Here is a 23,761-nt window from a genome sequence, read left to right as displayed (position 1 = left end):
CTCTACCTATATCTGTGTGCCAATAACCTTCAATAAGATTTTCGAATGACTGCAAGCCAAGTAAACAAAGCTTATCTTCAAGGTTGTCTATCATATAAAAAAGAGAGTTGAATGAAAATTATTACTAAAATTTACTGAAGGAGTGAATCAAATTGATTACCCTAATCGAGTGTATTCCCAAACCTATTGTAATAAACATGTTAGGATAAGACAGGATGTCATTATTCTACGTTAATAACTTCTTCAATAACAAGTCAAGCAATTCATAATTTAGTTCAGCACCTAGCCAGCAAAAAACAAACTCCAAAAATTCTCTTGAGCTATGATTCAAGTAACTCTAAACAAAACCCCATTTCGACGATATAACGGTCATTACCGCAACAATGGTTCAGTAAAAGTTCATTTCGATTAACATTTAAACAATTCACACATTACTACTAATCCTAGGTCTTGGAGCCAAGTTCATCAAGAACGTGTAGTAATTTCCTCAACTCTGCCGCCGACCAAATTGGTTCTCACGCCGAGTTCCGAGCCCTTCCGCATCCGCCTTACACAGCTTGGTATGTTCCCATCCTACCACCGTAAACCAACGTCCTAATGCACCTACATAAATGAAACAACTTGGTGTAACATTTTCTTTTGCGTAACGACCGTTAGGTCAAATTTAATTATGTTTGAATTGGAAGTAATCCGACTTCAAAGTAATTTCAAGTCTGTTGGAAAATCGTTCCGCATTGAAACTTTTGTGTGCATAACGAGTGTGTTTATAAAGGACAATTAAGCACCAGCCCGTGATGATAACAGCGCTGGGTGATTCGGTTCCCGTTGCAGTAATAATAATGAATAGTGGTTCAAAAATGGCACACACCATAAAGGAATCGAAACACTCACCTCCACATCAAACAGTGCGTCTTGAACTGTCCTACAGATCAGACGTTTTTTCGGTTGCTTGTGGACTGGTCTTTGACTGCCTATAGCTTCAAAGTTTGTGTTTTGTCAGTGTGTCTTTTAAAGACTACCTGAAAGTTATTTCCCATCAGTCTTTCTCAAGACTACCTACTTTTAAATTTAACATTTGTTTTAACTTTTTTCGTATCACCTGAAATGGCTGGACGGAAAAAGAAACCTCGCATCGCTGCGGGGAGGAAAAGAGAGGCATCTCTTTCTGACACATCGAGTGTCTGTAGTGACAATCCTTTTGATATTTTGCCTGAGCAAGAAGCTGGTGAAATGGAAGTTACCAATAATGAAACTATACAAAATATAAAATCTTTAAAAAAGGAGAAAGTTCCACCTATTGTGGTAACTATTTCTTCTGAATTTAATATATTCAAAAAGGAACTTTCAACGTTTGTTTCTGACGTTAAAGTTACCTATCAAATTGGCCGTAGAGGTGAATGCCGCTTATTAGCCGACTCAGTAAAGGGTCGCGATCGTCTTGTTCAGTATTTGACTGACAAGATGTACAAATTTTTTACATATGACACCAAGAACGCCAAGCCGTTCAAGGTTGTCTTGAAAGGTCTCACCAACGATCAAACCGTTGATGAGATCAAACTTACTTTAACAGAATTACTTGGCATAGCCCCTACCCAAGTAATTCTAATGAAACAAAAATCACGAGGCGAAAACAGTCAGAGAACTGGAATTTCCCTTGTTAATTATTTAATTCATTTTAACCGCAATGAGGTTAACAACTTAAAATTTTTTGAAAAAGCACATGCTTTGTATAATGTGCGTGTAAAGTGGGAAATTTATAGGAAGTATGGCGGAGGTGAAAAGCATATCACCCAATGCCGTACTTGCCAACGTTATGGCCATGGTTCCAAATTCTGTAACATGGACCAAAAATGTCTTAATTGTGGAGACTCTTCTCACAAAAAGGACACATGTCCTGTGAAAGAGAGTAAAAATTTTCGCTGTGCGAATTGTAACGGCAACCATATGTCAAATTTTTATCAATGCCCAGTCCGTTTAGCAATTGTTAAGGCAAGGCAAGGTAAACAAAATTCAATTTCTCAATTAAAACCAACTTCAAAACAAAATTCTCCAAGCGTACCAGTGACGTATAGTTTACCTACTCCTTTGCATACCCGTTTAACTTATGCACAGGTTACAGGTAGTTCGAACATTATACCGCCTAGTGTTGGTAGTTCGAAAATAACCGTTAATATGGGTAAGCAAAACAGGCTAGAAAATAATTGTACACCTATCACTCCAGCTAATATTGCTGCCGAAAATATTTTTTCTAATGTCAACTGCCTGGGGCCTATTACGGCAGGTAAACTTTCTTTTTTGCAACAGGCAATGTTCGATCTTATGAACGCCATGTTGCAGGCAAAATCAATGTTTGAAGCCATTCAAATAGGCACAAATTTTACTATTAAAATTGTTTCTAATTTAAAATTTAGCAATGATTTTAAATAAAACAATTAAAATATTAAATTGGAATGCTCGCTCATTGAAGGCCAATGAGAATGAGCTTTTTAACTTTTTAACAGTAAATAATGTGCATATTGCAATTATTACTGAAACATTTTTGAAACCTAACATAAAATTAAAATATGATCCCAATTACGTGGTTCATAGATATGATAGGATTCAGGGTTCCGGCGGTGGAGTTGCAATTGTTATTCATCGCCGAATCAAACATCGTGCTCTTCCCCATCTTGAGACGAAAGTTATTGAAACTTTGGGAATTGAAGTTCAAACTGAACTTGGGATTTTATTTATTGCCGCAGCATATTTACCATTTCAATGCACACGCGAGCTCAAAAATTATTTTAAAGGTGATTTACAAAAACTCACCAGAAATCGTTCGAAATTTTTCATAATCGGCGATTTTAACGCTAAACATCGTTCATGGAATAATTCTCAAAGTAATTCCAATGGCAAAATTTTATTCAACGATTGTTCTTCAGGATACTATTCTATTTTGTCTCCGAATAGTCCTACATGCTTTTCTTCTGTAAGAAACCCTTCAACAATTGATTTGGTGCTTACAGATCAAAGTCATGTATGTAGTGATTTGATCACACATGCTGACTTTGATTCTGATCATCTTCCAATAACTTTTTCTTTATCACATGAATCAGTTTTAAACCCTATGAGCTCTGTTTTTAATTATAACAAGGCTAATTGGGAAAGATACAAAACTCATATTGAGAGAAATTTCAATAATGAGCTTGATCTGCAAAACGAAGTGAATATTGATTCCGCTTTGGACGCATTAAAATGTGCAATTGTTGATGCCAGGAATTATTCTGTTCCAAAGGCTCAAGTGAAATTTGATTCACCAATAATTGACGAAAATCTTCAACTTCTAATTCGTTTGAAAAATGTCCGCAGACGTCAATATCAACGTTCTCGTGACCCTGTTTTTAAAACTATTTATAAAGATTTACAGAAAGAGATTAAACATAGATTTACTCTTCTGAGAAATCAAAATTTTGAGACTAAAGTTGAAAAATTGAAACCATATTCAAAACCATTTTGGAAGCTGTCGAAGATTCTTAAGAAACCTTCAAAGCCTATTCCAGTTTTAAAAGATGGTGAACGTTTTCTTGTATCCAATGAACAAAAGGCTCAAAGACTTGCTCAGCAGTTTGAGAGTGTTCATAACTCAAATTAGAATTTTGTGAGTCCAATTGAAAATGAAGTCACACGTCAATTTGATTTAATTTCTTCCCAGAATTTTTTACCTGCAGAAATAATTGAAACTAACTTGAATGAGATTAAATCAATTATTAAAAATTTCAAAAATATGAAAGCACCTGGTGACGATGGAATCTTTAATATACTAATCAAACATCTCCCTGAGAGCACAATGGAATTTTTAGTAAAAATTTTCAATTGTTGCTTCAAAATTGCATATTTTCCCAAATTATGGAAAAATGCAAAAATCACTCCCATTTTAAAACCGGATAAGAACCCAGCTGAAGTTTCAAGTTATCGACCAATCAGTTTGCTTTCTTCAATAAGTAAACTGTTTGAGAGAATTATTCTTAACAGAATGATGTCACACATCAACGAAAATTCAATTTTTGCAAATGAACAGTTTGGATTTCGCCATGGGCATTCCACAACTCATCAATTGCTCAGAGTTACTAATATGATACGAGCTAACAAATCTGAAGGTTATTCCACTGGAGCTGCTCTTTTAGACATAGAAAAAGCATTCGACAGTGTTTGGCATAAAGGTTTGATTGCGAAATTGCAAACTTTTAATTTTCCAATTTTCCTAATCAAAATTTTGAAAAATTATCTTACTGATCGAACTCTGCAGGTTGTCTATCAGAATTCAAAATCTGATAGATTTCCTGTCAGAGCAGGTGTACCTCAAGGTTCAGTCTTGGGTCCAGTCCTGTACAACATATTCACTTCAGATCTTCCTGATTTGCCTCCAGGATGCACAAAGTCATTGTTCTGCGATGACACAAGCATTTCCGTAAAAGGAAAAAGTCTTCGTGTCATATGCAGTCGATTGCAGAAAAGTTTAGATATTTTTTCTTCCTACTTGCAAAAGTGGAAAATCTCTCCCAATGCTTCTAAAACTCAAATGATAATTTTTCCGCATAAGCCTAGGGCTTCTTTCCTCAAGCCAAACAATAATCACGTTGTCAAGATGAATGGGGTTATTTTAAGTTGGTCCGACAAGGTTAAGTACTTGGGACTAATTTATGATAAAAAACTTATTTTCAAAGAGCACATTGAGAGTATACAAGCCAAGTGCATCAAATATACGAGATGTTTATATCCTCTCATTAACAGGAATTCTAAACTTTGTTTAAAGAACAAACTTTTGATTTACAAACAAATTTTTAGACCAGCAATGCTTTATGCTGTACCGATCTGGTCAAGTTGCTGTTCAACAAGGAAGAAAACGCTTCAAAGGATTCAGAATAAAATTCTGAAAATGATCTTGAAGCGTCCTCCTTGGTTTGGTACACTCGAATTACATAGACTTACTGGTGTTGAACCATTAGAAGATATGTCAAATAAAATTATTAACAATTTTCGACAAAAATCGTTGCAATCCTCAATTGCTACGATTAGCTCTCTTTATAGCCAATAAGTTAGCAATTAAGTTAGTTGTAAGTTTACTTCCCCTTTTCTGACAAGTAGGTTTAAATCCCTACGAATGATAAGTCCTAATTGCGAAAGCAAACAAATCCTAACAATTAAAATTACAAATTTCCAACAGTGTTGAGAAGTCACCATTTGTGATTGGACACACATACTCATTATTTACTAATATTTATTATAAATACTTAAGCTACTAACAAATCCCCCCCTTTATTAAAAAAAAAAAAAACCTCCACATCAAACCGAATCACTAACGCGTGACTGCAAAAATAGCAGGACATTCCTGGTCCTTTCTCGCTCCCACTGTGCACGATGACCACACGGCAAAACGGCCGCCCGCCCTTCCGTAAGTTCTCACGCAATCGGACGCTGACGTGGAGCTTCGCCAGAGGCGTTTACCTGCTTGCTGCTCCAGGACATCGAGTCATCATACATACAGTCAGTGTCGTAGGTGAACGGGTTATGCTAGACGTTTAGTTCAATGATTGCTCCACGCCAGCCCCATTTGGAAGTTGACATTCGGTTGGAGTCTCGGAAGACGTGCGCGCCCCTCTTCGATTGGTTCGTCTTTCAGCCCGTTTGACTACTCACTGTTATCAGAATTGTGCTGGTGGTCGGATGTCCTGTCGCGAACGTTCCCTACCGCAACGCGAATAAGTTATAGTCGCGTGCCGTGGTTAATGTTTGATTGCCACGCTGACTGTTTGGCACTGAACGTTGAAGTTATATTGCGATCACGAAGTGGTTAATTCGGCGTAAAAAAGTTATAAAAATCGGTTCGTGCTTACAAAACAGTGCAAGGATGGTTGCCAATGAGAGAGTTCTCTGCTGCGTTGAGGGGAAGACGACAGGTAGGAATAACCCTGAACACTGTTTCGATTCATGCTCAACTTGCGAATTTGACTATTAATTAATGTGTTACCGTCTATTTGATCTAAAATAAAAAAATTCTTTGTTAGAAATCGATTTCAAGTGATGAGTTAGATTGTCTTGTACAAACTTATTTTTTTTTACACTGTTTCAAAAATCAAACATCTTAAATTACTCAAATTAAATTACTTAAATTACAAAATTCTGTTCAATTATTTTCTCTATTTCTGTTTGTGTCAATTTGTAATGTTTTTTAGAAATAAAAACCTAAATTAATCCACCTAGCGGTCAGACTCAGCCTTTCTCATTCAAACTTATTATTTGTAAAAATAGATTTACATGAATGCTTAAATCCAATAAATGTTTATCCACTTTTTGGGTTCTAAAATAATGATGTTGTAATAGAACATCACCCGGTGGTAGAGAGGGTAGATCGTACCGTTAACTCCCCTCATTCGAAAGCTAAAAAGCTCTAGGGTTCGCGGCCCGTCTGGGTTCGAGACCCGTCGTCGTCGGTTAGTTTTTTCATGCTCATTAACTCTTAAATTTTCGTATGAAAATAATTCAATAAAAGCCATATTCTTAGAATTCTTGAAAAAACACCTAAGATTTTTCAAAGTCAAATTTTTCATTCATGTAAAAACTCCATTACCTAAAATAATTTTTTTTTCATTTGATTTTAAGACCAAAGTTTTTTAAATCAAATATTTCTTATCGTCGTCTCCAAACTCACAAACTTTCACTAAAATTTGGGAGGGCGTTGCCAACTCCATAGACGAGTTTGCGTGAAGTCCTTCTATAGCAAATTAAAAGTTGAAAGTGACGTGTCAACGGCTTTGCCAAAACTGTGCATATTACGTTAATGCTAGCCGCTACCTGTCCAAACGGGGTCAGCAGTCGTCCATGGTAGTCCTATTGAGGAAGTCATATACAAACGTGAACTGTTTTACAATTCAGTTTCACACCGTTTCACTTGCGATGTGCCCGTTCAGGAGGGTCGGGTTCCGAGTCGAAATGTGGCACCAAGGCTTTGCTTTTTCCGATTTTCCTATGTTGCATATAACTTAAAGCCGCGACCCAGATTCTCATGACTTAAGGGGTTATATACCTTTTTGGTCGAGAAAAATGAGGGAAGTTTGAATCTATTTTTAAGCGCATAGCATCATTTTCATTGCATCAAAGGGGTATTTTTCTGAAAGTACAGTTTATCAACAACAAAAAAATACGTTCGATTTTGAGGACTATGGTGCAGTAATGATAGCCAAAATCTTATGCTTCACTTTTTCGATTTTTATAGCTTTTGGGCAGATGTTTTATATAATACGTTCCAATTATGACTGGTTCGGCATTTTGTTAATAAACTTGAGACTATATATTGGTCAAAATGGATAACTTCGTTTTTAAATTATTAAGGCTTTGTATGCATGAAACTTTGCCAATTTTTCTATTTAATAGGTAACATTCACATCGAAATGTCGTATCCCCGAGCGTCTGCGTCGGTAGAAGGAAAAATAGCGGTCGTGCGTAATGCTTCGGTGTAAACCGCGCTTCCGGTTCGGGAGAGTTTTGCTCATATGATCGTTTTCGAAATTAAGAGATTTCGCGGAGTTTACCCAGATGCTTGTTCATGTCTCACCGAAGATTTCGTTCGGTCGATAAATATCGTGACTAACGAAAACGCGATGTATACCTTCCAAAGAATCGCGGCCAACGTGTACTCGAGATTAACAAATAGCTGGTTGCTACAAGTGGTAAAAGCTACTTCACGCGCGTCGTACGCAGAGGATCGCGGTGTTTGGCAAGAAAGATACTCATGGTTCGTTTCCGTAATAAGCGCGCATCATTTTTATATTCCGTTTTTCAGGTGTTTTTTTCGCGGATCGTTTTTTTAGAGCAGACGAAGTGAATACGAGAGACGTCGTTAGTCGATCTGTTATATAGAAAATATCCGGTTGACCGAACCTAGAGAGACTCCGTGTTTATACATTTCAAGTGACCTATTTTTAGATAGATCAACAACGCGCAATAGCTTTCGGTATAAAGAGGATCACCTTACGAGGAGATATCCGATCATTTGAAGTTGTCTCGATTCGGTCAAAGATCCAGTATCCTTGCGTACGATTTATTGTTGCGGTGTTACATTTTCAAACTGAATAAGTTCGACTCGCATTATGAATATCGTGGCGGATGTAATGAACTCAATGGCGCGACACTTGTTGTAAAGAACCCGACGCTCGAAATCAGCGCATCGTTCACCAAAACGAACCCTGCTGTATACCTTGCCCTTTCTCCAACATCCCAGTGATTTCTCGTGGAAGTGCAGAGGTGTTCTCGGCTTCCATAAAGCGAGTATCACGTCAACATTTTCCTATACAAACTCCTTCTTTGACCTGCATTCGGATGCGGCCGGCGCTGGTATTGCCTGATAAATATATTAAGGTCACCAGTTTTTACACATTGAGGATGAATGTTGGTCCCAAGCATCATCTATTGGTTCTCTGTGTAATTACTGCTGATCTGGCAATAACGGAGTAGCAACCGCGGGCGGTCAATCATGCTCATGCTCATGCTCATGCTCATGCTCTAAAATAATGATGTTGTAATAGAAGTATAAAATTTGAAATTCGACGTAATGTTAGTACTTAAGAAATAGCGAAATAAAAGCAATGACTCTTAATTTCGAACAATTTAATCACGAGCGATGCCGGGAACGTTCAGATAGTACGATACCACATTTAAATCATGTTGAGGCCATATATATTGATCGAAGCAGGTAAAGTGTTGAATAGTCTTTGAATTTCTTTTCTTTCTAAAACTTTTCAACAGCATATCAAATTGTTATGAAGTTTGTTATTTGTAAGTTTGAGAGATGACTCATTTGTATGACACTAGTTCGTCTGCGTTCTTGGACATTAAGGGGGCTTTTGATTCCGTTTCTATTGACATTCTTTCGGGTAAACTTCACCGACAAGGATTTTCTCCAATTTTGAACAATTTTTTGCACAATTTGCTGTCCGAAAAGCACATGCATTTTACGCACGGCGATTTGGCAACTTTTCGCATTAGCTACATGGGTCTTCCCCAGGGCTCATGTTTAAGCCCCTTCTTTACAACTTTTATGTAAATGACATCGACGAATGTCTGGCAAATTCATGCACGATAAGACAACTTGCAGACGACAGTGTTATCTCTGTTACAGGAGCCAAAGCTGCCGATTTGCAAGGATCATTGCAAGATACCTTGGACAATTTGTCTGCTTGGGCTTTACAGCTAGGTATCGAATTCTCTCCGGAGAAGACTGAGATAGTAGTTTTTTCTAGGAAGCATGAACCTGCTCAGCTTCAAACACAATTAATGGGTAAAACGATTTCTCAGGTTTTGGTACACAAATATCTTGGTGTCTGGTTCGACTCTAAAGGCACCTAGGGTAGTCACGTTAGGTATCTGATGAAAAAATGTCAACAAAGAGTGAATTTTCTTCGTACAATAACCGGACAATGGTGGGCAGCCCACCCAGGAGACCTTATAAGGCTTTACCAAACAACGATATTGTCTGTCATTGAGTACGGGTGTTTCTGCTTCCGCTCCGCAGCAAACACACATTTGATCAAACTGGAGCGAATATAATATCGTTGTTTGCGTATCGCCTTGGGTTGCATGCAGTCGACCCATACGATGAGTTTGGAGGTCTTAGCTGGAGTACTACCATTGAAAAACCGCTTCTGGAGCCTGTCTTCTCGCATTCTTATCAAATGTGAGGTCTTGAACCGTCCTGTGATTGAAAATTTTGAAAGGTTAATCGAACTTAATTCTCAAACCCGTTTTATGACATTGTATTTCAGTCACATGTCCCAAAATATTAACCCTTCTTCGAATATTCCAAATCGTGTCGACTTATCAAATACTTCTGATTCTACTGTGTTTTTCGATACATCCATGATAGAAGAAACTCGTGGAATCCCGGATCATTTACGCGTGCAGCAGATCCCCAAAACTTTTTCCAATAAATATCGAAACATCAACTGCGACAATATGTTCTACACTGGTGGATCACTTCTTAATGGGTCCACTGGCTTCGGTATTTTCAATAACAATTTAACCGTCTCCCATAAGCTTGATAATCCTGCTTCCGTTTACGTGGCTGCAATTCGGTACACCCTAGGGATTATCGAAAAAATGCCCACGGACCATTATTTCATCTTTACGGACAGTCTCAGTTCCATTGAGGCTCTCCGATCGATGAAAGATGTTAAGCACTCTCCGTATTTCCTGGGGAAAATACGGGAACATCTGAGTGCTTTATCCGAAAAATCGTATCAGATTACCTTAGCGTGGGTCCCTTCTCACTGCTCGATACCGGGCAATGAGAAAGCGGACTCTTTGGCTAAGGTGGGCGCAACAAACGGTGGAATTTATGAAAGACCAATTGCCTTTAATGAATTTTTCTTATTTGTACGTCAGAATACGATCATCAGTTGGCAAAATGCTTGGACCAGAGGGGAACTGGGAAGGTGGTTACATTCCATAATCCCCAAGGTGTCGACGAACCCGTGGTTCAAGGGGTTGGATGTAGTTCGGGATTTCATTTGCGTGATGTCCCGGCTTATGTCCAATCACTATAGATTTGACGCGCATCTCCGTGGTGTCTGTGCCTGTGGTGAAGGTTATCACGACATAGAGCACGTTGTTTGGTCATGCCCTGTACACCGTGACGCCAGGTCTAAATTAATAGCTTCCCTGCAGGCCGAAGGTAGGCAGTCGGCTGTTCCTGTTCGTGATGTCTTGGCGAGCCGTGACCTATCCAACATGTCCCCTATATACGTTTCCCTGAAATCCATCCACGCCCCAGTTTAGTCCTACCCCCTTCCGCCTGCATCCAGCCTAACGACAAGAACACGTAAAGACCCCGGATCCGGAAACAGCAATCAGACCCGCACGATACTCTCAAGGCCCGAGGGAGACAACCCAATATGCCAGTCCGTAATATCTTGGCCCAGCAGCGGAACATGTGCTTACCTATGGCAATGAAAACCATCATACAGTAAACCAGTGCTTTTGATGCAAAATATTATAGCCTGAAGTTACATTTAGTTTCAGCTCGTAGTCGGCAGCGAGGATAAAAAATTTGCTTTTAGTTATTAAGATACTTTAGAAAGTAAGCTACCAGATATAATTGGCGCCGTTAAACATTGAATTGTATTTGTGCCGTGTCAAATAAATTATAGATGAACAAAAAAAAAGGAGATCATCCGTTTTAAAAATCATGACTCCTCATCAACTACGTGAGAGCAAAAAATAGTAGATTCAATTAATTATTGACATGGTATTTATTCTGAAAAGGAACATATTTGGCAAATTTGCAACGATTTTTGCAAGTTTTCATTTCTACAAAGTGCACTGATTTTAGTAAATGCACTCTATAAATTTTCCAATGAATAAATATATTTATTTTTCGCAGCTAACTACAGGTCGGACTCGGTTATTCAGTCTTATTTTTTTTTGTTCGTTTTTAATTTTTATTTCGAAATCTTACCTTTACCATCCCCTTTGGAATATTGGTTACCATTTATGTCACTTCTGGCATGTTTGGGACATGTTCGAATTAAGTGAAAATAATCAGTGTTGTGTATTTTTTTTATTTGCTCCTCAAGATTTTACTCCTTTCCGCCTTAGAAATATCTATTTTTTTCTATTATAAAAAAATTATAATAAAAAAAAGAAAATATTTATTTTATGTTCGTTAATCGCAAATTCGAGTTTTTTTCTGTTTTTCGATTATCCGGAATGATTTTTTTTTAACATTCCGGATAATCGAGTCCGACCTGTATTAAACAAAAAAAAAACAATTTTCATTTGCTTTATAATCAATGTTTCAAAAGAAATCAAAAGTACATATTTAGTGGTTGAGAAACAACGTGTCACTCTAAATTTGACAAAAACAACACTTTAAGAAGTCAAGTAAAATTTCACAACAAAACTCGTTTTGAAAGGTTTTAATTCAATCAAACTGTTTCTAACATGCATAATAGACTTGATGATTTAATTTCATTAAAATAACGCTTGCTCGAAAATATTGACAATTCTCGTTATCAGACTTTGGGCGGAGCCAATCGCACGGGATTTAAAACAGATCGGAACGAGCTTGTTCCGATTCTCGACCAAACTGGACCAGAATCCGGACGCAACTTTCCAATTCCAATTTCCAATGCTCCAATTTCGCACATATTAGACAATTGAAAGCGTTTTTTATTGACTCGATAAGCAATCCTGAAAAAATAGCCAACTAAAATTGCCGAACATTCAACTTATTATTGTGGTTTGAATTTTGTTTTTTTTAATCATTTCGCTCCCACATTTGGCGCCCTGCAATGATTGACGAGCAGGCCTTAATCCGCCGCTGGAAGCAAACATAAAATAGAATTTTCATAGGGAACGCAATGAGTATTTCCGAGTCTTGTACTTATGAAAATTCAAAGTGGTGACTCGAAGTCGGCGGTAAGAAAATTTTAAATTTTGAAATGACTTAACGCTTCACTGGAAGGTGACGAGCAAAAAAACGTCTCCGGTCAGTCTTCACGTCTGGCCCATGACTAGGGGGACCCCTCCTGTGGAAGGCTGGGGGGTGAGCGTCCAAAAATTGGGATTTTGCGTTACGTAATTTATGGTTGTCACCTTATGGTATTTCTTAATAAACGAAGCAACTTCCGGCAGACACTTCGTACACTAAATTAACCCACTCACGGCCAGTCCGGAGCAAAAGAAAAGCGGCTTTGCCATGCCCACCTCGCTGGTTGTCAGCCACAGCACCTTTTTTTCGTTCACAACATTTCTAGATAAACATTTTAAGAGGTCCTATCTGCTTTCATCGTTTTTCCGAAACGTCTTTTTATTTTGGTAACGGTTTAACTTTAGTAGCTCTCTCAAGCGTGGTTTTCGTTCAGAAGGCTAGAGCGATCCCTCCGCCATCAACTTGTCCAAAATACGTGTCATAAAAGGTGTTTGATAAGTTGTGGTGATTGAATGAAATTGATCGATCAAAAAAACGATCAAAGCAGATAGGACCTTTTGAAATGTTTCTCTAGATTTATTTAACACGGCACATACAAATTTATGTTTTACGGAGCCAATTATATCACAGGCACAGCACCTTCTTGGGAAACTTGACCCACGAGAGCCCATCACCTTGCCAAAAACCCCTGCGGGATACGAATGGGCCGGATAATCCACCCAAAACCTTCACACAGCACTGGTTTCCATTCATCGTAGCCTAAATCAGTAGGATCAATTTTCCGAGAAAGTCGGTCTCGTCGATCTTTGAAATTGATAAATGGATGGTGCGTAGGGACACTGTACTCACGGCACTGTTGGAGGATCTGTCTCAATTTTTCGGCCACCTTATGATCATCCACCAGAATACTCTTTTCCTTAACTCGGGATATTGCGGTTCACAGCATAAAGCTTGTGCAGTATGCGTTCAGTTTCTGGTAAAACTTTCGCGTTTCATGAAAGTGAATCAGCTGTTCTAGTTCCACGAACTCCTTCTCTTCTTGGCGGCGCTTCCTCTATAGGAATAGTTGGTTCTGCTGTGTCCTCTTCTGTTTATATCGCTCCACGTTCTATCGCATTTGACGGATAATTAGTACCAGTACAGCGGATTTACGATTCTCTCTGATTTAGTGACCTCCAGGTGTACCAATGTGGAAGGTTGTACTAGAAAATGGTACTACGTACGGTCATATTCATGGAGGCGGCGAACTCGATGAGTCTTAGACCGTTTTCGTTGGTCAGCTGGTGCACGCTGAATTTTTCAATTACCAGTTTAAAATGAGCGTTGTTGGGCAATGCTCGTATCAACCCGCTTCTACAACTCACCCATCACGATAAAGGCTGTACCAAGCTCATGTGTATTGCTGCAGCTCTGAATAATGGTATTGCCATCCCAGAACGGACGTGCCATAGCATCTTTCCAACACACCTCCTGCAGCGCTACAATGTCGGACTTGCGACTCTTCAATTCGTCAACAAGTACTTGAGTGCTTCCAATGAAGTTGAGAGATCGGACTCCCATGTTCCGAGTCCAATCGTTATTTCCTATTCGTTTCCAAGGTCCTTGCCGTTTATTCCGATTTGAGTAAGGACCAACGTGGTACCGCTGTTTCAAGTTCCGAATACCAGCAGGCTTTGGTGTTTAGAATTCTGGGTTGATCAACAATGCGGTTTTTCAGCTGCTTCTAACATGGAGAACAGACGCTGTTTTGAGCCGATCCTAATATGGAGGTCAGCCGCTCGAATTAGCTTCCGAAAGGAGCCCCCGTTCCTTGTCAGCATACGACCAGAGGTCCTACCGGGGTGGTTACACGATCTTTTCTAAGGTAATTCGTACACCAGCCAGCACCACGGGGAGGTAGGGATTGGAACTACTGGACAGAAGGTGATACCTCAAACGGACCTTTTTTTTACCTGAAGATACTAAATAAAATACAAAAACAAACGTTTTACAACGTTTTGTAAAAAAAAAATGGTCGCGGGGATTAAAAGACGAGAAAGAAATTCGGTTCTGGCGTCGTGTAGGTAATATGAACGGCCCCTTAGCAAAAATTGAGAGACTAAGAATTTAGAGCTTGCGAACTATTTCCTATTAGCTTACGCGAGTAAATACTAAATATTTAGACGAGGATAAAATTTATAGAAAAATGTTTTTAATTTTAAAAAAATATATGAAATTTGAAGCAGTGCAGTGCTTCGAAAAATGTATAACATTTATCTGGACGTTATACTTGAATAGTCAACAGTCGAAACAAAATTGAAATACACTAAGGTCGCTTTTTACGCGTTTTTTACGCCGGTTTTTTACGCGGCTTTTTTACGCGGATTCCGGAATTCACACGGTTTTTTTACGCGGATTTCGGTTTCTCTTCACTCGGATTGTAGAATTAACGCGGGTTTTTTTTAATCGGATTCCGGAATTTACGCGGTTTTACGGAATTTACGCATCCCCCGCATAAAAAGCGACTTTAGTGTATACTTTGAACATATCATCGCCTTGGCGTTAAAAAAAAATAGTTGGCATATTGAAGGAGGAATAAGTTTTAAAATGCTAACGATAGAAAAGCATGGATGCATTTTTATTCAATTAATTCTGGGGATCGGAATGACGATAAATACTGTTTACCTATATTACACAACCAACCGAAAACCTACTTTATTCTTTTTTTTCGAAATCAAGGACAATTGCTCACGAACATTAGCTATAAATGCTATAACACATTCGTTTAACATCACAAATCATTTATTATGTGTTTATTTACTATCAATTGAGAAAAGGAATCCTCTAACTTTACTTTCGTAGTATGTATACTATGTACGCACGGGTGTAAAGGTTGTCTTAAGGGGTTATATACCTTTTTAGTTTTCAAAAAACCGGAAAATTTTTTATTACATTATCTTCAAATACAACATCTTGAGAACATTTCCACAAATTTTCATAATAATCTGAGCAATAGGAAGAAAGTTAGAGCGATTTGCAACGCACCTCGCCACGGCCGCATAAGCTGAACTTGAAACTTTACACGCGATTATCTCGGAATAGTTTTTTCCGGAAAATGACTTTGCCGTGATCCTGATTGCGGGAAAACTACTGAACCAATTTCCTTCATCTTTTTTTTAAAATTTTCGTTATTAAATTCGCCGGTCCTTGAACGATCGCTTTTTGAAACATACAGTTACATTTTTTTAATGCAATTTTTTGCGCTCAAAACGTGCATTTTTTGGGAAAAACGTTCCCGTTTGCACTGAAAACAAAATACTCATAAAAGCGATCGTTCAAGGCCCCGGCACACTTCTAAACTAATGAAATAATATGAGTGTTTTGATTTCGGTTGATCCGCTGAGTCTCTATCAGGATCACCGCAAGCCTCTGCAAAAAAATAGCGTTTCGGGGAAACGGCCATTACTCCAGTAATAATTGGTATATCTCAAAATCGAACGTATTTTCTTGTTGTTGATAAACTGTTCTTTCATAAAAATACCCCTTTGATGCAATGAAAATGGTGCTATGCACTTAAAAATAAATTCAAACTTCCCTCGTTTTTCTCGACCAAAAAGGTATATAACCCCTTAACTAGGGATACTCTGAGTATTGCTAATCTTCACCTACAGGACCTTTACTATTATTTTAACCTCATTTGCTGGCTATCGCTTTGGTGGTCCGTCACCAAACGAACGATTCATCAGTTTATAAATAGGGTTGCCTTCTCCGGTAAATAAATCCCATTGTTAGCCCAGCCCAACGTAAACAATTTTTGTTGTGCGATCGTCAGTGGATCACGCTGTTGTCGGAAAACAAATTTTTTGTGTACAATTTTTTCGTACAAAGTTCTTGAATTTTGATTCAAAATATATTAATAAACACAGTGAACATTGTGATAATCACAACCGACCGTGTCTTTCAGTATTAGTGCATTAACGCATTTTCGTAGACGGTGAGCTTTTTTTTATCGATAAATTGTCGATTGGGTTAAAATTTGGCGGGTTAGAGTTCAAAAGAACTGTAACGGAATGGCAAGGTTAAAGATCGTAATAGTTATAAATTGTGAATTTGTAAAACTATTTTCTAGTTTTGAGGAACGTCACTTAAAATGTGTGTAAGGATTCTACAATGTATGAAAGGCAGCACCTCAGAGAGACAAAGTAATAAAAGTAAACTGCTGCAAAGCCACTAACGCTTACCTTGCTACTAAATCCAAAAATACTACAATTTGTTAAGTTATCAACCTGTTTTATACTCTGTTGGGACAGTTTAAAATATATAAGCAAGGTAAAGCTACCTAGGCCAGAGATCATTGCTTTGCGGGCCATAAAGCATACTAAAATATTTGCATTACGAAACGCTGGCTGCCTTACGCTTGGAAGCTCCGTGTGCAGGATCGCACTGCAGCCAGACGCGCACACACACACTGCGACAGTCCAGCCTCAGCCGCGTGTCTCTCTGCCTGCGGGCCATAAATCAGATCAGAATTATCTCGTGCTCCCGTGTCCCGAAAGAGACCAGCCAGCGGAGAAAGAACACTACACGCGGCTATCTTATCATCCTCATATTTTCGTTGGTTATCTCCGACAGGCGGATGTGCGACGGTGTGTGTATGTAGATGACTGTGTGCTCATCGATTTACTGTCAATCCCTTCTTTCCATGGCAGGCATTTGGTCCGAGAGGTGCTTATCACTGACGGGCCCAGATTGGGGATATGTTTGCATAAAAATTCCCGCGATAAGCCAAGCTGCGAGTTTATAAAGCGCCCAAAGCCTTGCCCAAATCGTCACTAGCTTGACTGGAGCGTACCCAGCAGGATGGTTCTAGTAGTGATTGCCATTAGAATAGGTTACGTTGCTAACCAACTACGGACTGTAATGAAAAAAATTATTATTATAGTTTCGAAATGTTTCAGATTTCCACTACAAAATGCGAGAAAAATTTGAACAATCTTTGGATGTGTGTCGACTGGAACTAAGCAGCCTTCACAACTATAAGAGGCCTAAGCTCACAGATGATGAAGTTGATGAATACATAGATATAACGGGAGACTGTCCGGAGGAGCCAGAATCGATAGATCGATATCAACCGAAAGACCTGTCTGCGCTTGACCTGGTGCAGCAACCCCCGTCGAAAATCTACTACGATCACATAGAGAAGGAGTCGAGTGACGGAGGATTCTTCGACCGGGACGATCTGGACGACGAAGACGAGAAAAACGATTTAGTGATCGATTTTAAACTTAACGCCGATACCGGGGAGAAGAAGACTGACCATGGAATCTCGCATGACAGGCAAATAGGCAAACCTTCAAGTTTGACCGGCTCGGAAGTTGTCTTTAACTTCACACTAGTGGATACCAAACTGGTCTACAACGAACCGACCTACGTACAGAAATTACAACCTCACTTCAATGCACCTTTTACTGACTTTCGAGCTGCACCTGGTACCAAACCGTCAACAATTGAAGATAAGCCAAGTGAACAAGCAATGGCCACCAGCTTAAAAGATGTTCGATTACATTCGTTTTGGAGAAGAAGAAATACTTTACCAAGCAGTGTACCAGATCAGTCTGATTATCGGACAAACGTTCCTGCACCCTCCGTGCCGCCTCCGATTAGCCAACACTCACTCATAAATAGGCCATCAATCGAACCTATTGGAAGTAGATTAAGGTAAGTTCTAAGCCGTGACTTTATCGCAAACGTGCTGTGGCGTTTTTTTGCTTACCGCAATCGATACCGCTTTTTTGTACGCTGTGCAGCAGGGCAAAGGTCAAATTCCGACAAATCACTTTTTTCCCCCATTGATGTGTTAGTATGAGTCAATACAAAAATAGAATCGATTTGCTTTAGTCGCTAAACCATCATCAATTTGTTTACGGCCAGTGAGTAATTAAAAAAAAAAACATTTTCTTTTTTCTTTCAGACCCTCCGCCTTCTCTCCACCCATGAAATCTCAGTCCCAATCACAGTCAGTACCTTTACTACCCACCGCTGGACCCATTTCTACCACACATTTCAAGAGTCAGTACCAACCATTAGTTCCGGTGTCACCAACCGCACGTTACCCAAAGGCCGTCGGTCACGAATGGAGCCATACTCGAGCTATGAATGCACCGGCAGTCAAACCCTCCAGCACATTCAGCTGCCTTCCCCCGCAGTTTGGATTCGGTTCGTCACTCCTACGCAATCTGCACGATTCTACCAAGCCGCTAGATTTCTCCAAAGACTCGCCGCTCAGTCAGTACGAATCAATGCTGAAGTACCCACCGCAGGAGCAGCAACGCTACGGCCACTCGATCCTACGATCGATGCCCATTCCGGAGCCACCAAAGCCACCACCGACGGCTATTCGACCGAAATTGGTAGCGATAAGACACCACCCGACTATCTCCCGAATTCATCGGCCGAATCGGTTACGTGACATACTGAAAACTAAACCTAACCCTCCTACGCCTAAGGTGGTACCCCAACGACCACCACCGCAGCCTCAAGCACCTGCACCTCCGCAACCCGCACAGCAGGCGCATAGTAAATCCTTTCGAAAAATCGCCGAGCAGGTGATAAACGCATTTTTTCACCGGCGTCGGAATGAGATTTGTTCCACGCTGAGGCTGTTCACCACCGAGGCTATCGATATGACAGAGCTTTTTCGCCGACTGGAACACTTACAGGTTCGCGTCAGTCGCGACTACTTGGGAATCGCCTGGATTATGATACAGCGCCACGGCTACCGATTCCGGACCGGAGTGCCACCCGTCAAGCTCGACTACCGGTGGACCGAGCGTCCGCAAGAGTTTGCCGAGTACTTCATGAAGGTGCGTAACATGCTAAGACCGCACGCCCCGGAAGAAACGCTCAACATCTACCGGATGGTAGTCGATGGCTTGCTGGAACAGTTTCGCGATTCGATCGAACACTTTCTCTCTAGGAATCTGCAGCGATAGTAATAGTAAAAATGATTTATGAAGCAAAACTACGCGCGTACCGTTACGAAGTGTTGTGTTCAAATTAGTTGACCCTCGCTGGGTGCTCGAATTCTGCATTTATGTGTCCCTCTCAGAGTACATATTTTCGAACTTCATCGTTTTTAGTGTAGTTACCTAACATCCAGTCATTAGTTTTTTTTATTACTGGAACGTTAGTATGTCTCATCAAATAGCTTATACCAGTGCAACGCTTGATGTGATATAGTGCCTAAGACTAAGAAGGAACTGTTTAAGTGTAAACCAAAGACTCAAAAAGCAGTAAATATTATTTACTTTTCGAATATTTTTCCAAAATTTTTGACCCGATACATTTTTGACGATTGTTTCTTCAGATGATTCTAGTGCTAAGGAAATACATCCGCATACTGTTATGACGTTTTGTTGTATTGATAGGTTTTTTTCATTTCGTTGATAAATATCACGCCACCCCTGTGTGTTACCTTGTATTTATATACATTAGGGCGCCAATCATCGTATGGAAAAAATGGAATACAATATGTTTCATTAGGGTGGTTCATTTATTCGACATAGGGTGGTTCATAATATTGTCTAAAAATGAGTATAAAATGGAAAAATCACTTTTCACTGAATACCAATAGAAAAATTCCTGAAAATATAATATTTGTTATATCATTGTCGTTAGGGTGACAATGTTGAATTGGAAAATTTATAAGTAAAATGGCAAAATATTACAAAACAAATTTACAAAATGTATCAAACTACTCTGTGCAAAAAAAATTATCTCAACCAAAATTAAGATTGTGTCTCGTGAAGAATGTTGAATGCCTTCGTGTCATTTGCAAAATCACACACGGGAGGTACATGGAATTTTAATATTTGAAAAAAAATTCGATTCCAAGTGTCTAAAACTTTTAAATGAAACGGTGGAAACTGATGGAATGTTGTACCAGACAATTTATTCGTTTTATTAACCACAATAATGTCCCTTACCAACACTTGATTGAACACACAGTGCTCTGGCTTATATAATCGGACAAAAGACTGTATCGATGTTATTCAGTGATAATGAGAGTATAGGGATCTCAATCAGATAGGCAACACAATTGACTCGTTCTTTCTAGGTTTGCGTCGTTTTGACAGTTCGACCACACATTTTCTGTCAAGTTTACATCATCAGAACGCGAACGTGCCGGTGTGCGGTGTGACATCTTCGGCAAAGTTGAAGATAATAGTTTTGTTTTTCAAAAATATATACACTCTAAAAACAAATTACTAATTTAAAAAAAATAAAAGAAAGTTATAAATTAACTATCGAAAACATCCCATTTAAAAAAACTACGAAAGTTTTCCTGAACAACGAAACCGGCCATGAAGAAATCAGAAAAAAAGTTATATTTTTTAATTTTTTTTTCACATGATACATTTTTTTTTGTTTTGGAGGAACGAAGTTATTATTTACAACTTTGCCAGATACACTATGCCAATCAAATTAACCGTTTTGACTGTGGAAATATTCTTGATTCCTCATAGAGTGCTCTATTGGGAATTAAAAATATGTCTACAGTCGAATGGCAGTGTCTTCGGCAAAGTTGTAGATATTTTGTTTTTCCAAAAAAAATATGCCTTATAAAAAAATAATTGAAAATATTTTTTTTTTCAAAAAAAATTATAACTTATTTTTCTTGATTTCTATATGATCGGACTGGTTTCATTGTTTTGGTAATCTTTCGTAGGTTTTATTTAAAAAATCAAGTTTTTAAAAAATGAGCCCTTTTGAATAATTAATTTTTAATCTTTCTTCTAACTTTTGAACGAATAATTTTTTGAGTGTAATTTTTTTGGTAAGACCGAATTATTATCTACAACTTTGTCGAAGACGTCACACCAATCAAACGAACCGAAGTGCTTTTTTATATTATACTCATTTTTCACAATATTATGAACCACCCTATGCCGAATAAATGAACCACCCTAATGAAACATAATGTATTCGATGCTAGTTATAGTGTATATCATTATACAAGCTATTTCGAGAGACTAGTGAGCAATTTTGTCCAGCGTATTGGTCTGCGTCCAGGGTATTGGTCTGCAGCAGCTTCGGCTTGTTTGCAGCGGGAAGATGGATTGTGGCAAATGTGGTAATATCATTCGCATTAGCGACGATCCGGTTGTTTGCGTTGGTAAATGCAAATCTCAGTTCCACAGAGTTTGCACGCCCCTTACGAAAATAGCAGCGAAAGTCGTTAATGATAATGATAATATTGTGTTTGAATGTGTTTCGTGTTTATCAGCCTGTGATGACGGTGGGAAAGATGATGTTTTGAGTGAGTTGACAAAGATGAGAGATGCCTCATCATCTGTCTCTCAGTCGCTCACAAATAATCAAAACAAAATTGAAACCCAGATAAATGTTGCTGTTTCTAACGCGATCGAGACTATTTTGAAATCTGTCAGCGATTCTCTTCGTGAGAGTCTGGTAAACATTGAGACCAGTGTTGCCAGAAAGCTGGATGATTTCAAAAACCAAATAGTCTTAAATACCGATCGCGATAGAAATAATGGTCCAATGAACAGAAAAAGGAGTCGAAATGAGAGAACGGTTCACTCTGAATCGGACTCTAACCCCAGTAAAAAGATGTTACTAGTACGTGATGACGAGGTTTTTTTGGAAAGTTTACCAACATACGCGAATGTTTTAGCGAGTTCGACTGGGAGTATATCAAATAAATTACAGAAAAAGGAAAACCGTAAGGCTCGGCCGGTCATTGTGATCAAACCGGTCGAGACTTCTCAATCTAGTGAAGATACTAGATGTTTTTTGAAAAAAACTTTAGATCCAAAAATCCACAAAATCAGGAACTTTAGAAACGGTAAGAATGGCTCGATAATTGCAGAGTGTGCAGTAGGGGATAATGTTGAGGTTGTTAAAAAAGACATTGAAAGCAACCTGGGTGAACGATATAATGCTGTTATTCCCACAATCGCGAAGCCTAAGTTGAAGATTGTGGGAATGAATGATCGATATTCCTCCGATGAATTCATAGACTTGTTGAAAAGTCAGAATGATAGCATCGGCTTTAAAGAAGTAAAGGTTATTGCCGAGTATGAAAATTCACGCTTCAAATATAACAAGTTTAACGTGATAATCGAAGTTGATCTAGACACTTATAACTGCCTAATGAATGCTGGAAAAGTAAGCATTGGGTGGGACAAGTGTTTTGTACGAGAGGCCATAAATGTATTGCGTTGCTTTAAATGTGGCGAATTTGGTCATAAAAGCACAGTGTGTTAATCCTGAGACATGCTCTAAATGCAGTGAAAAGCACAAAACATCGGAATGCGCTTCTACTGATTATAAATGCGTAAATTGTTTAAAACATAATAATGAGTTAAAAATGAATTTGGACGCGAAATATCCAGCATCAAGTTCGCAGTATCCAGTTTTTCGGAGACTGTTTGAAAAAAGAAAAAGCAACATGTTGTCAAGTAAATAGCAGCTGAAGAAAATGCAATGTGAGAGGAAATTAGAAATAGTTTATCTTAATATTGCTGGTTTATCCACGAATTATGTTGCTTTGCGGCATCTTGTGGAAAAAAAAACGACCAATGTTAGTATTGCTGGCTGAAACTCACATAGTGGAAGCTGATGCATTTGATCAATATAGTATTCCGGGTTATAAAGTTGCTTTTTGCCTTTCACATTCCAGACATACTGGTGGGGTTGCTATTTACGCCAAGGAATCAGTCAAGTTCAACATTCTATCAAACGAATCTGTCGAAAACAATTGGTTCCTGGGAATATCAGTTCAGAGAGGCATGACGATGGGAAATTTTGGAATAGTCTACCATTCCCCCAGTTCGAGTGATCAGCGTTTTTTGGAAATTTTAGATAACTGGTGGGAAAATTTTGTTGATTTGAATAAATTAAACGTAATTGCTGGTGATTTCAATATTGATTGGCATGGTGGATCGAACTCGAATCAATTAAAGCAATTAGTCGGTTTTTTCAATCTAAGACAAACAGTTTTTCAATTTACAAGAATTTCCAGACGCTCTCGTACCTTGATTGATCATGTGTTCTCAAATTTTGATAATGTTAATTCCTTCACAGAGGCCGATTATAAAATAACAGACCATGAGACAATTTGTATTTCAATTGAAAACGATCAAAACCGAGAGGATAAAGTAAAAATAAAGTGCTGGAATAGTTATTCGAAACAAGCAATGTCTCTTGTTTCAAGAAGTTTGAATTTTCATCCAATAACTGGAGATTTGGACAATAAAGCAGCTGTTCTAACCAAAACGTTGGAAGACTGTACCAAGA

The 23,761-nt window shown here is 38.7% G+C and overlaps 1 protein-coding gene across 6 annotated transcripts in view; it reads left to right on the top strand.

The window, feature by feature from the left end:
• LOC129724116 (uncharacterized) overlaps window positions 1-19,866 on the top strand; it is a 100,333-nt gene extending 80,467 nt beyond the window's left edge. The window contains exons 1-4 of one of the 6 annotated variants that reach the window (XM_055678753.1): window positions 16,481-17,088; window positions 17,152-17,333; window positions 17,401-18,160; window positions 18,414-19,866. In XM_055678753.1, coding sequence (XP_055534728.1) covers window positions 17,303-17,333; window positions 17,401-18,160; window positions 18,414-19,434 — 1,812 coding nt within the window. In that variant the 5' untranslated portion in view covers window positions 16,481-17,088; window positions 17,152-17,302 and the 3' untranslated portion in view covers window positions 19,435-19,866. Of the gene's footprint in view, window positions 1-5,737; window positions 5,937-15,835; window positions 16,437-16,480; window positions 17,334-17,400; window positions 18,161-18,413 lie in introns of those variants that run through there. The other 5 variants (XM_055678752.1, XM_055678750.1, XM_055678755.1 and 2 more) reach the window with 5 other exon arrangements.
• Window positions 19,867-23,761: the final 3,895 nt, after the last annotated feature.

This window comes from Wyeomyia smithii, chromosome 2 (genome assembly GCF_029784165.1).
Source record: "Wyeomyia smithii strain HCP4-BCI-WySm-NY-G18 chromosome 2, ASM2978416v1, whole genome shotgun sequence".
Classification (NCBI taxonomy): Eukaryota; Metazoa; Arthropoda; class Insecta; order Diptera; family Culicidae; genus Wyeomyia; species Wyeomyia smithii.
This window is presented reverse-complemented; position numbering and strand designations above follow the sequence as displayed.